Below are 16,138 nucleotides of genomic sequence, written 5' to 3' on the forward strand. Positions count from 1 at the left end.
GGTCAGGGGTCAGGAGTCAGACCCTGGAGATTAGACATGTGTACGTCAGGGTCCTCTCCAAGGGAACCGTTAGCATCCCAAACATAGGCTCCTAACAGAGAGAGGGTCAGGGGTCAGGGGTCAGACCCTGGATATTAGACATGTGTACGTCAGGGTCCTCTCCAAGGGAACCGTTAGCATCCCAAACATAGGCTCCTAACAGAGAGAGGGTCAGGGGTCAGGGGTCAGACCCTGGATATTAGACATGTCAGGGTCCTCTCCAAGGGAACCGTTAGCATCCCAAACATAGGCTCCTAACAGAGAGAGGGTCAGGGGTCAGGGGTCAGACCCTGGATATTAGACATGTGTACGTCGGGGTCCTCTCCAAGGGAACCGTTAGCATCCCAAACATAGGCTCCTAACAGAGAGAGGGTCAGGGGTCAGACCCTGGAGATTAGACATGTGTACGTCAGGGTCCTCTCCAAGGGAACCATTAGCATCCCAAACATAGGCTCCTAACAGAGAGAGGGTCAGGGGTCAGGGGTCAGACCCTGGAGATTAGACATGTGTACGTCAGGGTCCTCTCCAAGGGAACCATTAGCATCCCAAACATCAAATCAAATCAAATTGTATTTGTCACATACACATGGTTAGCAGATGTTAATGCGAGTGTAGCAAAATGCTTGTGCTTCTAGTTCCGACAATGCAGTAATAACCAACAAGTAATCTAGCTAACAATTCCCAAAACTACTACCTTATAGACACAAGTGTAGGGGGATAAAGAATATGTACATAAAGATATATGAATGAGTGATGGTACAGAGCAGCATAGGCAAGAAACAGTAGATGGTATCGAGTACAGTATATACATATGAGATGAGTATGTAAACAAAGTGGCATAGTTAAAGCGGCTAGTGATACACGTATTACATAAGGATGCAGTAGATGATAGAGTACAGTATATACGTATACATATGAGATGAATAATGTAGGGTATGTAAACATTATATTAGGTAGCATTGTTTAAAGTGGCTAGTGATATATTTTACATCATTTCCCATCAATTCCCATTATTAAAGTGGCTGGAGTTGAGTCAGTGTCAGTGTGTTGGCAGCAGCCACTCAATGTTAGTGGTGGCTGTTTAACAGTCTGATGGCCTTGAGATAGAAGCTGTTTTTCAGTCTCTCGGTCCCAGCTTTGATGCACCTGTACTGACCTCGCCTTCTGGATGATAGCGGGGTGAACAGGCAGTGGCTCGGGTGGTTGTTGTCCTTGATGATCTTTATGGCCTTCCTGTGACATCGGGTGGTGTAGGTGTTCTGGAGGGCAGGTAGTTTGCCCCCGGTGATGCGTTGTGCATACCTCACTACCCTCTGGAGAGCCTTACGGTTGTGGGCGGAGCAGTTGCCGTACCAGGTGGTGATACAGCCCGCCAGGATGCTCTCGATTGTGCATCTGTAGAGGTTTGTGAGTGCTTTTGGTGACAAGCCGATTTCTTCAGCCTCCTGAGGTTGAAGAGGCGCTGCTGCGCCTTCTTCACGATGCTGTCTGTGTGAGTGGACCAATTCAATTTGTCTGTGATGTGTACGCCGAGGAACTTAAATCTTACTACCCTCTCCACTACTGTTCCATCGATGTGGATAGGGGGGTGTTCCCTCTGCTGTTTCCTGAAGTCCACAATCATCTCCTTAGTTTTGTTGACGTTGAGTGTGAGGTTATTTTCCTGACACCACACTCCGAGGGCCCTCACCTCCTCCCTGTATGCCATCTCGTCGTTGTTGGTAATCAAGCCTACCACTGTTGTGTCGTCCGTAAACTTGATGATTGAGTTGGAGGCGTGCGTGGCCACGCAGTCGTGGGTGAACAGGGAGTACAGGAGAGGGCTCAGAACGCACCCTTGTGGGGCCCCAGTGTTGAGGATCAGCGGGGTGGAGATGTTGTTGCCTACCCTCACCACCTGGGGGCGGCCCGTCAGGAAGTCCAGTACCCAGTTGCACAGGGCGGGGTCGAGACCCAGGGTCTCGAGCTTGATGACGAGCTTGGAGGGTACTATGGTGTTAAATGCCGAGCTGTAGTCGAGGAACAGCATTCTCACATAGGTATTCCTCTTGTCCAGATGGGTAAGGGCAGTGTGCAGTGTGGTTGAGATTGCATTGTCTGTGGACCTATTTGGGCGGTAAGCAAATTGGAGTGGGTTTAGGGTGGCAGGTAGGGTGGAGATGATATGGTCCTTGACTAGTCTCTCAAAGTTTGATTGCCTTGCGGAGGGAATAGTTACACTGTTTGTATTCGGTCATGTTTCCGGTCACCTTGCCCTGATTAAAAGCAGTGGTTTGCGCTTTCAGTTTCACGCGAATGCTGCCATCAATCCAAGGTTTCTGGTTTGGGAATGTTTAAATCGATGCTATGGGAACGACATCTTCAACACACGTTCTAATGAACTCGCTCACCGAATCAGCGTATTCGTCAATGTTGTTGTTTGATGCAATACGAAACATATCCCATAGGCTCGTAACAGAGAGAGGGTCAGGGGTCAGACCCTGGAGATTAGACATGTGTACGTCAGGGTTGGTGTCAATTCCAGTCTCATTTGAAATTCCAATTAAATTCTTGAATTCACTCAAGATGAGGAGAATTTATGTGGAATTCATTTAGAATTTCAACCATCTTCAAGTTTCGGAATTGAATTAGAATTCGACTGTTTGGACTTTCTGAATTGCAATTTAATTTTAAATTGTAAAACATTTAATCTTTGGAATTGCATTAGAATTTGGTATTTTAACGTTTCCCAGGTAATGAATGGACACTAGGCTGTCTATATTTCTATATGAATGGAATGAATGGACATTGTATCAAACATTGACTGCAGGATTCATTTTCATTCTGTTCAACGTTATGTCTGTATTTCCAATATAACGAGGCTGTCTGTATTTCCAATAAAACTAGGCTGTCTGTATTTCCAATAAAACTAGGCTGTCTGTATTTCCAATATAACGAGGCTGTCTGTATTTCCAATATAACTAGGCTGTCTGTATTTCTATATTTCCAATATAACTAGGCTGTCTGTATTTCCAATATAACTAGGCTGTCTGTATTTCTATATTTCCAATATAACTAGGTGGTCTGTATTTATATATTTCCAATATAACTAGGCTGTCTGTATTTCTGTATTTCCAATATAACTAGGCTGTCTGTATTTCTATATTGCCAATATAATTAGGCTGTCTGTATTTCTATATTTCCAATATAACTAGGCTGTCTGTATTTCTATATTTCCAATATAACTAGGCTGTCTGTATTTCTATATTTCCAATATAACTAGGCTGTCTGTATTTCCAATATAACTAGGCTGTCTGTATTTCTGTATTTCCAATATAACTAGGCTGTCTGTATTTCTATATTGCCAATATAATTAGGCTGTCTGTATTTCTATATTTCCAATATAACTAGGCTGTCTGTATTTCTATATTTCCAATATAACTAGGCTGTCTGTATTTCCAATATAACTAGGCTGTCTGTATTTCTGTATTTCCAATATAACTAGGCTGTCTGTATTTCTATATTTCCAATATAACTAGGATGTCTGTATTTCTTTATTTCCAATATAACTAGGCTGTCTGTATTTCCAATATAACTAGGCTGTCCGTATTTCTATATTCCAATATAACCAGGCTGTCTGTATTTTATATTTCCAACATAACTAGGCTGTCTGTATTTCTATATTTCCAATATAACTAGGCTGTCTGTAATTATATATTTCCAATATATCTAGGCTGTCTGTATTTCTATATTTCCAATATAACTAGGCTGTCTGTATTTCTATATTTCCAATATAACTAGGCTGTCTGTATTTCTATATTTCCAATATAACTAGGCTGTCTGTATTTCTTTATTTCCAATATAACTAGGCTGTCTGTATTTCTTTATTTCCAATACAACTAGGCTGTCTGTATTTCTATATTTCCAATATAACTAGGCTGTCTGTATTTCTATATTTCCAATATAACTAGGCTGTCTGTATTTCCAATATAACTAGGCTGTCTGTATTTCTATATTTCCAATATAACTAGGCTGTCTGTATTTCCAATATAACTAGGCTGTCTGTATTTCTATATTTCCAATATAACTAGGCTGTCTGTATTTCTATATTTCCAATATAACTAGGCTGTCTGTATTTCCAATATAACTAGGCTGTCTGTATTTCTGTATTTCCAATATAACTAGGCTGTCTGTATTTCTATATTTCCAATAAAACTAGGCTGTCTGTATTTCTATATTTCCAATATAACTAGGCTGTCTGTATTTCTTTATTTCCAATATAACTAGGCTGTCTGTATTTCTTTATTTCCAATATAACTAGGCTGTCTGTATTTCTATATTTCCAATATAACTAGGCTGTCTGTATTTCTTTATTTCCAATATAACTAGGCTGTCTGTATTTCTTTATTTCCAATACAACTAGGCTGTCTGTATTTCTATATTTCCAATATAACTAGGCTGTCTGTATTTCTGTATTTCCAATATAACTAGGCTGTCTGTATTTCTATATTTCCAATATAACTAGGCTGTCTGTATTTCCAATATAACTAGGCTGTCTGTATTTCTATATTTCCAATATAACTAGGCTGTCTGTATTTCCAATATAACCAGGCTGTCTGTATTTCTGTATTTCCAATATAACTAGGCTGTCTGTATTTCTTTATTTCCAATATAACTAGGCTGTCTGTAATTATATTTTTCCAATATATCTAGGCTGTCTGTATTTCTATATTTCCAATATAACGAGGCTGTCTGTATTTCTACATTTCCAATATAACTAGGCTGTCTGTATTTCTATATTTCCAATATAACTAGGCTGTCTGTATTTCTTTATTTCCAATATAACTAGGCTGTCTGTATTTCTTTATTTCCAATACAACTAGGCTGTCTGTATTTCTATATTTCCAATATAACTAGGCTGTCTGAATTTTATATTTCCAATATAACTAGGCTGTCTGTATTTTATATTTCCAATATAACTAGGCTGTCTGTATTTTATATTTCCAATATAACTAGGCTGTCTGTATTTTATATTTCCAATATAACTAGGCTGTCTGTATTTTATATTTCCAATATAATATATATATATATATATCCCATTTAGCAGACGCTTTTGTCCAAAGCGACTTACAAGTCGGCTGGGGCCACTACTGCATATGGGTGGCCCCAGTGGGAATCGACCCCACGACGCTTGGTGTTGCAAGCGCCATGCTCTACCGACTGAGCCACACAGGACCTAGGCTGTCTGTATTTTCAAAGTAACTAGGCTGTCTGTATTTTATATTTCCAATATAGCTAGGCTGTCTTTATCTTATATTTCCAATATAACTAGGCTGTCTGTATTTTGTATTTCCAATATAACTAGGCTGTCTGTATTTTATATTTCCAATATAACTAGGCTGTCTGTATTTCCAATATAACTAGGCTGTCTGTATTTTATATTTCCAATATAGCTAGGCTGTCTGTATCTTATATTTCCAATATAACTAGGCTGTCTGTATTTTATATTTCCAATATAGCTAGGCTGTCTGTATTTCCAATATAACTAGGCTGTCTGTATTTCCAATATAACTAGGCTGTCTGTATTTTATATTTCCAATATAGCTAGGCTGTCTGTATCTTATATTTCCAATATAACTAGGCTGTCTGTATTTTATATTTCCAATATAGCTAGGCTGTCTGTATCTTATATTTCCAATATAACTAGGCTGTCTGTATTTCCAATATAACTAGGCTGTCTGTATTTTATATTTCCAATATAGCTAGGCTGTCTGTATCTTATATTTCCAATATATCTAGGCTGTCTGTATTTCCAATATAACTAGGCTGTCTGTATTTTATATTTCCAATATAGCTAGGCTGTCTGTATCTTATATTTCCAATATAACTAGGCTGTCTGTATTTTATATTTCCAATATAGCTAGGCTGTCTGTATCTTATATTTCCAATATAACTAGGCTGTCTGTATTTTATATTTCCAATATAACTAGGCTGTCTGTATCTTATATTTCCAATATAACTAGGCTGTCTGTATTTCCAATATAACTAGGCTGTCTGTATTTTATATTTCCAATATAACTAGGCTGTCTGTATTTTATATTTCCAATATAGCTAGGCTGTCTGTATTTTATATTTCCAATATAACTAGGCTGTCTGTATTTCCAATATAACTAGGCTGTCTGTATTTTATATTTCCAATATAACTAGGCTGTCTGTATTTCTATATTTCCAATATAACTAGGCTGTCTGTATCTTATATTTCCAACATAACTAGGCTGTCTGTATTTTATATTTCCAATATAACTAGGCTGTCTGTATTTTATATTTCCAATATAACTAGGCTGTCTGTATTTTATATTTCCAATATAACTAGGCTGTCTATATTTCCAATATAACTAGGCTGTCTGTATTTTATATTTCCAATATAACTAGGCTGTCTGTATCTTATATTTCCAATATAACTAGGCTGTCTGTATCTTATATTTCCAATATAACTAGGCTGTCTGTATTTCCAATATAACTAGGCTGTCTGTATTTCCAATATAACTAGGCTGTCTGTATTTTATATTTCCAATATAACTAGGCTGTCTGTATTTTATATTTCCAATATAACTAGGCTGTCTGTATTTCCAATATAACTAGGCTGTCTGTATTTTATATTTCCAATATAACTAGGCTGTCTGTATTTCCAATATAACTAGGCTGTCTGTATTTCCAATATAACTAGGCTGTCTGTATTTCCAATATAACTAGGCTGTCTGTATTTCCAATATAACTAGGCTGTCTGTACACTGATATGACTGAAAGCCTGAGAGAATTGAATTGAAATTTGTGGAAATGTTGGGGATAATATTGAATTGGGAATTGAATTCACGGATTTGACCTAACATTGGAATTGAGAGGCATTAAATTGACAGACTGACCTGGAATGTGAATTGAATGAAATAGAATGTACAGATAGCGAAAATTGAACTGAATGAAACAAAGAGAGAGTGTACAAAGAGAGAGAAGTCAATTTAATTTAATGAAAGAGTGTACAGGGAGAGCGAATTGAATTGATTGAAATCGAATGTACAGGGAGAGAGAATTACATTTAATTTTATGAAAGAGTGTACAGGGAGAGAGAATTGAATACCACAGAATGTACAGGGAGAGAGAATTGAATTGAATTGAATGAAATAGAGTGTACAGGGAGAGATAATTGAATTAAATTGAATTGAATTGAAACAGAGTGTACAGGGAGAGATAATTGAATTGAATTGAACGAAACAGAGTGTACAGCGAGAGATAATTGAATTGAATGAACCAGAGTGTACAGGGAGAGATAATTGAATTGAATGAACCAGAGTGTACAGGGAGAGATAATTGAATTGAATTGAATGAACCAGAGTGTACAGGGAGAGATAATTGAATTGAATTGAACGAAACAGAGTGTACAGCGAGAGATAATTGAATTGAATGAACCAGAGTGTACAGGGAGAGATAATTGAATTGAATTGAATGAACCAGAGTGTACAGGGAGAGAGAACTGAATTGAATGAACCAGAGTGTACAGGGAGAGAGAACTGAATTGAATGAACCAGAGTGTACAGGGAGAGAGAATTGAATTGAATGAGTGGTGCGTTACCCTGAAGTAGAGTTGTGCGTAGCGGCTGAAGGGGTAGTCGTTGATGTCCAGCGGCAGAGTCAGCTGGTTCTGCTCCTGGATGTGTGGTGCCTGGACCAGAGCTAGACACTCAGAATGGAGCTCTCTGCCACCTAGACACACAGAGAGACGTGAGGAGCTGGACCAGAGCTAGACACTCAGAATGGAGCTCTCTGCCACCTAGACACACAGAGAGACGTGAGGAGCTGGACCAGAGCTAGACACTCAGAATGGAGCTCTCTGCCACCTAGACACACAGAGAGACGTGAGGAGCTGGACCAGAGCTAGACACTCAGAATGGAGCTCTCTGCCACCTAGACACACAGAGAGACGTGAGGAGCTGGACCAGAGCTAGACACTCAGAATGGAGCTCTCTGCCACCTAGACACACAGAGAGACGTGAGGAGCTGGACCAGAGCTAGACACTCAGATTGGAGCTCTCTGCCACCTAGACACACAGAGAGACGTGAGGAGCTGGACCAGAGCTAGACACTCAGAATGGAGCTCTCTGCCACCTAGACACAGAGAGACGTGAGGAGCTGGACCAGAGCTAGACACTCAGATTGGAGCTCTCTGCCACCTAGACACAGAGAGACGTGAGGAGCTGGACCAGAGCTAGACACTCAGAATGGAGCTCTCTGCCACCTAGACACACAGAGAGACGTGAGGAGCTGGACCAGAGCTAGACACTCAGAATGGAGCTCTCTGCCACCTAGACACACAGAGAGACGTGAGGAGCTGGACCAGAGCTAGACACTCAGAATGGAGCTCTCTGCCACCTAGACACACAGAGAGACGTGAGGATCTGGACCAGAGCTAGACACTCAGATTGGAGCTCTCTGCCACCTAGACACAATGAGGACCTGGACCAGAGCTAGACATAGAGACGTGAGGAACTGGACCAGAGCTAGACAGAGAGACGTGAGGAGCTGGACCAGAGCTAGACAGAGAGACGTGAGGAACTGGACCAGAGCTAGACAGAGAGACGTGAGGAACTGGGCCAGAGCTAGACAGAGAGACGTGAGGAACTGGACCAGAGCTAGACAGAGAGACGTGAGGAACTGGACCAGAGCTAGACAGAGAGACGTGAGGAGCTGGACCAGAGCTAGACAGAGAGACGTGAGGAGCTGGACCAGAGCTAGACAGAGAGACGTGAGGAGCTGGACCAGAGCTAGACAGAGAGACGTGAGGAGCTGGACCAGAGCTAGACAGAGAGACAACATGTAACATGCACACACACTAACCTGATGCAGCCTGCAGTAAAGAGCCAAGCTCGGCAGGGATCACCAGGTGTGTGACGTTAACCACCTCTCTCTTCGTCAGCTCCTACACACACACACACACACACACACACACACACACACACACACACACACACACACACACACACACACACAGCAAGATGTAAGAGATGCCTCCCTCCTCCTCTCTATCTCCCTCCTCCTCTCCCCTCCTCTCCTCTCCTCTCTATCTCCCTCCTCCTCTCCCCCTCCTCTCGTCTCCTCTCCATCTCCCTCCTCCTCTCCCCCTCCTCTCCTCTCCTCTCCACCTCTCTCCTCCTCTCCCCCTCCTCTCCTCTACTCACCATCTCCCTCCTCCTCTCCCCATCCTCTCATCTCCTCCTCCTCTCCCCTCCTCTCCTCCCCCTCTCCTCTACTCTCCCTCTCCCTCTCCTCTACTCACCATCTCCCTCCTCCTCTCCCCCTCCTCTCCCCCTCCTCTCATCTACTCACCATCTCCCTCCTCCTCTCCCCCTCCTCTCCCTCTCCCCCTCCTCTCCTCTACTCACCATCTCCCTCCTCCTCTCATCTCCTCCTCCTCTCCCCCTCTCCATCTCCCTCCCCCTCTCCCCCTCCTCTCCTCTACTCTCCCTCTCCCTCATCCTCTCCCCCTCCTCTCCTCTACTCACCATCTCCCTCCTCCTCATCTCATCTACCTCCCCCTCTCCACCTCCTCTCCTCTCCATCTCCCTCCTCCATCTCCCCCTCCTCTCCTCTACTCACCATCGCCCTCCTCCTCCCTCTCCTTTCCTCATAATTTCCTACTCCATTTCTTTCCTCCTCTCCTCTACTCCCCATCTCCTCCTCTACTCTCCATCTCCCTCGTCCTCTAATCACCATTTTCCACTCCTCCTCTACTCTCCATCTCCCTCCTCCTCCCTCTCTTTTCCTCATATAATTTCCTTATCCCTTTCTTTCCTCCTCTCCTCTTCTCACCATCTCCTCCTCTCCCTCCTCTACTCTCCATCTTCCTCCTCCTATCCCTCCTCCTCTACTCACCATCGCCCTCCCCCTCCTCTCCCCTCCTCTCCTCTCCTCTCCATCCTCCTCTCCCCCTCCTCTACTCACCATCTCCCTCCTCCTCTCCCCTCCTCTCATCTCCTCCTCCTCTCCATCTCCCTCCCCCTCTCCTCCTCTACTCACCATCTCCCTCGTCCTCTCCCCCTCCTCTCCTCTCCCTCCCCCTCTCCCCCTCCTCTCCTCTACTCACCATCTCCCTCGTCCTCTCCCCCTCCTCTCCTCTCCCCCTCCTCTCCTCTACTCACCATCTCCCTCCTCCTCTCCCCCTCCTCTCATCTCCTCCTCCTCTCCCCCTCCTCTCCTCTACTCACCATCTCCCTCCTCCTCTCCCCCTCCTCTCATCTCCTCCTCCTCTCCATCTCCCTTCCCCTCTCCCCCTCCTCTCCATCGCCCCTCCTCTTCCTCCTCCTCTACTCTCCATCTCCCTCCTCCTCTACTCATCATCTCCTTCTCTCCCTCCTCTACTCACCATCTTCCTCCTCCTCTCCCCCTCCTCTCCATCTCCCTTCCCGTCTCCCCCTCCTCTCCTCTACTCACCATCGCCCTCCTCTTCCTCCTCCTCTACTCTCCATCTCCCTCCTCCTCTACTCACCATCTCCTTCTCTCCCTCCTCTACTCACCATCTCCCTCCTCCTCCTCTTCCTCTATGCACCCCCTCCTCCTCTCCTCACCTCCTCTCTCCTCCTCCCTCTCCTTTCCTCATATTATTTCCTACTACTTTTCGTTCCTCCTCTCCTCTACTCACCTCCTCTCTCCTCCTCCTCTCCTCCTCTGCTTTCCTGCGGGCCTCCAGCTTCATCTACAACAGAATAAAACATTGTTAACCCTAACTAGAACAGGTCATTATTAATCCTAACTAGAACAGATCATTACTAACCCTAACTAGAACAGATCATTATTAACCCTAACTAGAACAGGTCATTATTAACCCTAACTAGAACAGATCATTACTAACCCTAACTAGAACAGATCATTACTAACCCTAACTAGAACAGATAATTACTAACCCTAACTAGAACAGGTCATTATTAACCCTAACTAGAACAGATCATTACTAACCCTAACTAGAACAGATCATTATTAACCCTAACTAGAACAGATCATTACTAACCCTAACTAGAACAGATCATTATTAACCCTAACTAGAACAGATCATTATTAACCCTAACTAGAACAGGTCATTATTAACCCTAACTAGAACAGATCATTATTAACCCTAACTAGAACAGATCATTATTAACCCTAACTAGAACAGATCATTACTAACCCTAACTAGAACAGGTCATTATTAACCCTAACTAGAACAGATCATTACTAACCCTAACTAGAACAGATCATTATTAACCCTAACTAGAACAGATCATTACTAACCCTAACTAGAACAGATCATTACTAACCCTAACTAGAACAGATCATTATTAACCCTAACTAGAACAGATCATTACTAACCCTAACTAGAACAGATCATTATTAACCCTAACTAGAACAGATCATTATTAACCCTAACTAGAACAGGTCATTATTAACCCTAACTAGAACAGATCATTATTAACCCTAACTAGAACAGATCATTACTAACCCTAACTAGAACAGATCATTATTAACCCTAACTAGAACAGGTCATTATTAACCCTAACTAGAACAGGTCATTACTAACCCTAACTAGAACAGATCATTATTAACCCTAATTAGAACAGGTCAGGTTTACTAACCCTAACTAGAACAGGTCATTATTAACCCTAACTAGAACAGATCATTATTAACCCTAACTAGAACAGGTCATTATTAACCCTAACTAGAACAGATCATTACTAACAGGTCATTACTAACCCTAACTAGAACAGGTCAGCTTTACTAACAGGTCATTATTAACCCTAACTAGAACAGATCATTACTAACCCTAACTAGAACAGATCATTATTAACCCTAACTAGAACAGATCATTATTAACCCTAACTAGAACAGGTCATTACTAACCCTAACTAGAACAGATCATTATTAACCCTAATTAGAACAGGTCAGGTTTACTAACCCTAACTAGAACAGGTCATTATTAACCCTAACTAGAACAGATCATTATTAACCCTAACTAGAACAGGTCATTATTAACCCTAACTAGAACAGATCAGCTTTACTAACAGGTCATTATTAACCCTAACTAGAACAGGTCATTATTAACCCTAACTAGAACAGATCATTATTAACCCTAACTAGAACAGATCATTACTAACCCTAACTAGAACAGATCATTATTAACCCTAACTAAAACAGGTCATTACTAACCCTAACTAGAACAGGTCATTATTAACCCTAACTAGAACAGATCATTATTAACCCTAACTAGAACAGATCATTACTAACCCTAACTAGAACAGGTCATTACTAACCCTAACTAGAACAGGTCATTACTAACCCTAACTAGAACAGGTCAGCTTTACTAACAGATCATTATTACCCCTAACTAGAACAGATCATTATTAACCCTAACTAGAACAGGTCATTATTAACCCTAACTAGAACAGATCATTACTAACCCTAACTAGAACAGGTCATTATTAACCCTAACTAGAACAGGTCAGCTTTACTAACAGGTCATTATTAACCCTAACTAGAACAGGTCATTATTAACCCTAACTAGAACAGGTCATTATTAACCCTAACTAGGACAGGTCATTATTAACCCTAACTAGAACAGGTCATTACTAACCCTAACTAGAACAGATCATTACTAACCCTAACTATAACAGGTCAGCTTTACTAACAGATCATTATTAACCCTAACTAGAACAGATCATTATTAACCCTAACTAGAACAGATCATTATTAACCCTAACTAGAACAGGTCATTATTAACCCTAACTAGAACAGATCATTACTAACCCTAACTAGAACAGGTCATTACTAACCCTAACTAGAACAGATCATTATTAACCCTAACTAGAACAGATCATTATTAACCCTAACTAGAACAGGTCATTATTAACCCTAACTAGAACAGATCATTATTAACCCTAACTAGAACAGATCATTACTAACCCTAACTAGAACAGGTCATTATTAACCCCAACTAGAACAGGTCATTATTAACCCTAACTAGAACAGGTCATTACTAACCCTAACTAGAACAGATCATTATTAACCCCAACTAGAACAGGTCATTATTAACCCTAACTAGAACAGGTCATTACTAACCCTAACTAGAACAGGTCAGCTTTACTAACAGATCATTATTACCCCTAACTAGAACAGATCATTATTAACCCTAACTAGAACAGATCATTACTAACCCTAACTAGAACAGGTCATTACTAACCCTAACTAGAACAGGTCAGCTTTACTAACAGATCATTATTAACCCTAACTAGAACAGGTCATTATTAACCCTAACTAGAACAGATCATTATTAACCCTAACTAGAACAGATCATTACTAACCCTAACTAGAACAGGTCATTATTAACCCTAACTAGAACAGATCATTATTAACCCTAACTAGAACAGGTCATTATTAACCCTAACTAGAACAGGTCATTACTAACCCTAACTAGAACAGATCATTACTAACCCTAACTAGAACAGATCATTACTAACCCTAACTAGAACAGGTCATTATTAACCCTAACTAGAACAGATCATTATTAACCCTAACTAGAACAGATCATTACTAACCCTAACTAGAACAGGTCATTATTAACCCTAACTAGAACAGATCATTATTAACCCTAACTAGAACAGATCATTATTAACCCTAACTAGAACAGATCATTATTAACCCTAACTAGAACAGATCATTATTAACCCTAACTAGAACAGATCATTACTAACCCTAACTAGAACAGATCATTATTAACCCTAACTAGAACAGATCATTATTAACCCTAACTAGAACAGATCATTACTAACCCTAACTAGAACAGATCATTATTAACCCTAACTAGAACAGATCATTACTAACCCTAACTAGAACAGATCATTACTAACCCTAACTAGAACAGATCATTATTAACCCCAACTAGAACAGATCATTATTAACCCTAACTAGAACAGATCATTATTAACCCTAACTAGAACAGATCATTATTAACCCTAACTAGAACAGATCATTACTAACCCTAACTAGAACAGGTCATTATTAACCCTAACTAGAACAGGTCAGGTTTACTAACAGATCATTATTAACCCTAACTAGAACAGGTCATCTTTGTTGTGTACTGTATTATGTTGTGTACTGTATTATGTTGTGTACTGTATTGTGTTGTGTACTGTATTATGTTGTGTACTGTATTATGTTGTGTACTGTATTATGTTGTGCACTGTATTATGTTGTGTACTGTATTATGTTGTGTATTGTGTTATGTTGTGTATTATGTTGTGTACTGTATTATGTTGTGTACTGTATTATGTTGTGCACTGTATTATGTTGTGTACTGTATTATGTTGTGTACTGTATTATGTTGTGTACTGTATTATGTTGTGTACTGTATTGTGTTGTGTACTGTATTATGTTGTGTACTGTATTATGTATTGTATTATGTTGTGTACTGTATTATGTTGTGTATTGTGTTATGTTGTGTACTGTATTATGTTGTGTACTGTATTGTGTTGTGTACTGTATTATGTTGTGTACTGTATTATGTATTGTATTATGTTGTGTACTGTATTATGTTGTGCACTGTATTATGTTGTGTACTGTATTATGTTGCGTACTGTATTATGTTGTGTACTGTATTATGTTGTGTACTGTATTATTTTGTGTACTGTATTATGTATTGTATTATGTTGTGTACTGTATTAGGTTGTGTACTGTATTGTGTTGTGTACTGTATTATGTTGTGTACTGCATTATGTTGTGTACTGTATTATGTATTGTATTATGTTGTGTACTGTATTATGTTGTGTATTGTGTTATGTTGTGTATTATGTTGTGTACTGTATTATGTTGTGTACTGTATTATGTTGTTTGCTGTATTTGGTTGTGTATTATGTTGTGTATTGTGTTATGTTGTCTATAATGTTGTGTATTGTGTTATGTTGTGTATTATGTTGTGTACTGTATTATGTTGTGTACTGTATTATGTTGTGTATTATGTTGTGTAATGTATTATGTTGTGTACTGTATTATGTTGTGTATTATGTTGTGTACTGTATTATGTTGTGTATTATGTTGTGTACTGTATTATGTTGTGTACTGTATTATGTTGTGTATTGTATTATGTTGTGTACTGTATTATGTTGTGTACTGTATTGTGTTGTGTACTGTATTATGTTGTGTATTGTATTATGTTGTGTACTGTATTATGTTGTGTACTGTATTGTGTTGTGTACTGTATTATGTTGCGTACTGTATTATGTATTGTATTATGTTGTGTACTGTATTATGTTGTGTATTATGTTGCGTACTGTATTATGTTGTGTACTGTATTATGTTGTGTACTGTATTGTGTTGTGTACTGTATTATGTTGCGTACTGTATTATGTTGTGTATTATGTTGTGTACTGTATTATGTTGTGTACTGTATTATGTTGTTTGCTGTATTTGGTTGTGTATTATGTTGTGTATTGTGTTATGTTGTCTATAATGTTGTGTATTGTGTTATGTTGTGTATTATGTTGTGTACTGTATTATGTTGTGTACTGTATTATGTTGTGTATTATGTTGTGTACTGTATTATGTTGTGTACTGTATTATGTTGTGTATTGTATTATGTTGTGTACTGTATTATGTTGTGTACTGTATTGTGTTGTGTACTGTATTATGTTGTGTATTGTATTATGTTGTGTACTGTATTATGTTGTGTACTGTATTGTGTTGTGTACTGTATTATGTTGCGTACTGTATTATGTTGTGTATTATGTTGTGTACTGTATTATGTTGTGTATTATGTTGCGTACTGTATTATGTTGTGTACTGTATTATGTTGTGTACTGTATTATGTTGTGTATTGTGTTGTGTACTGTATTATGTTGTGTACTGTATTATGTTGTGTATTATGTTGCATACTGTATTATGTTGTGTATTATGTTGTGTACTGTATTATGTTGTGTACTGTATTGTATTGTGTACTGTATTATGTTGTGTACTGTATTATGTTGTGGACTGTATTATGTTGTGTACTGTATTGTGTTGTGTACTGTATTGTGCACTGTATTGTGTTGTGTACAGTATCATGTTGTGT

At 39.7% G+C, this 16,138-nt stretch overlaps 1 protein-coding gene across 1 annotated transcript in view; it reads right to left on the minus strand.

Annotated features, from left to right (window-relative positions):
* LOC135536902 (unconventional myosin-XV-like) overlaps positions 1-16,138 on the minus strand; it is a 192,614-nt gene that overhangs the window by 146,554 nt on the left and 29,922 nt on the right. Inside the window, 4 exon segments of the mRNA XM_064963124.1 lie at positions 440-494; positions 7,646-7,776; positions 8,908-8,989; positions 10,709-10,762. Of these exon segments, the coding sequence (XP_064819196.1) occupies positions 440-494; positions 7,646-7,776; positions 8,908-8,989; positions 10,709-10,762 (322 nt within the window).

This window comes from Oncorhynchus masou, unplaced genomic scaffold (genome assembly GCF_036934945.1).
Source record: "Oncorhynchus masou masou isolate Uvic2021 unplaced genomic scaffold, UVic_Omas_1.1 unplaced_scaffold_682, whole genome shotgun sequence".
In the NCBI taxonomy this organism is placed as follows: domain Eukaryota; kingdom Metazoa; phylum Chordata; class Actinopteri; order Salmoniformes; family Salmonidae; genus Oncorhynchus; species Oncorhynchus masou.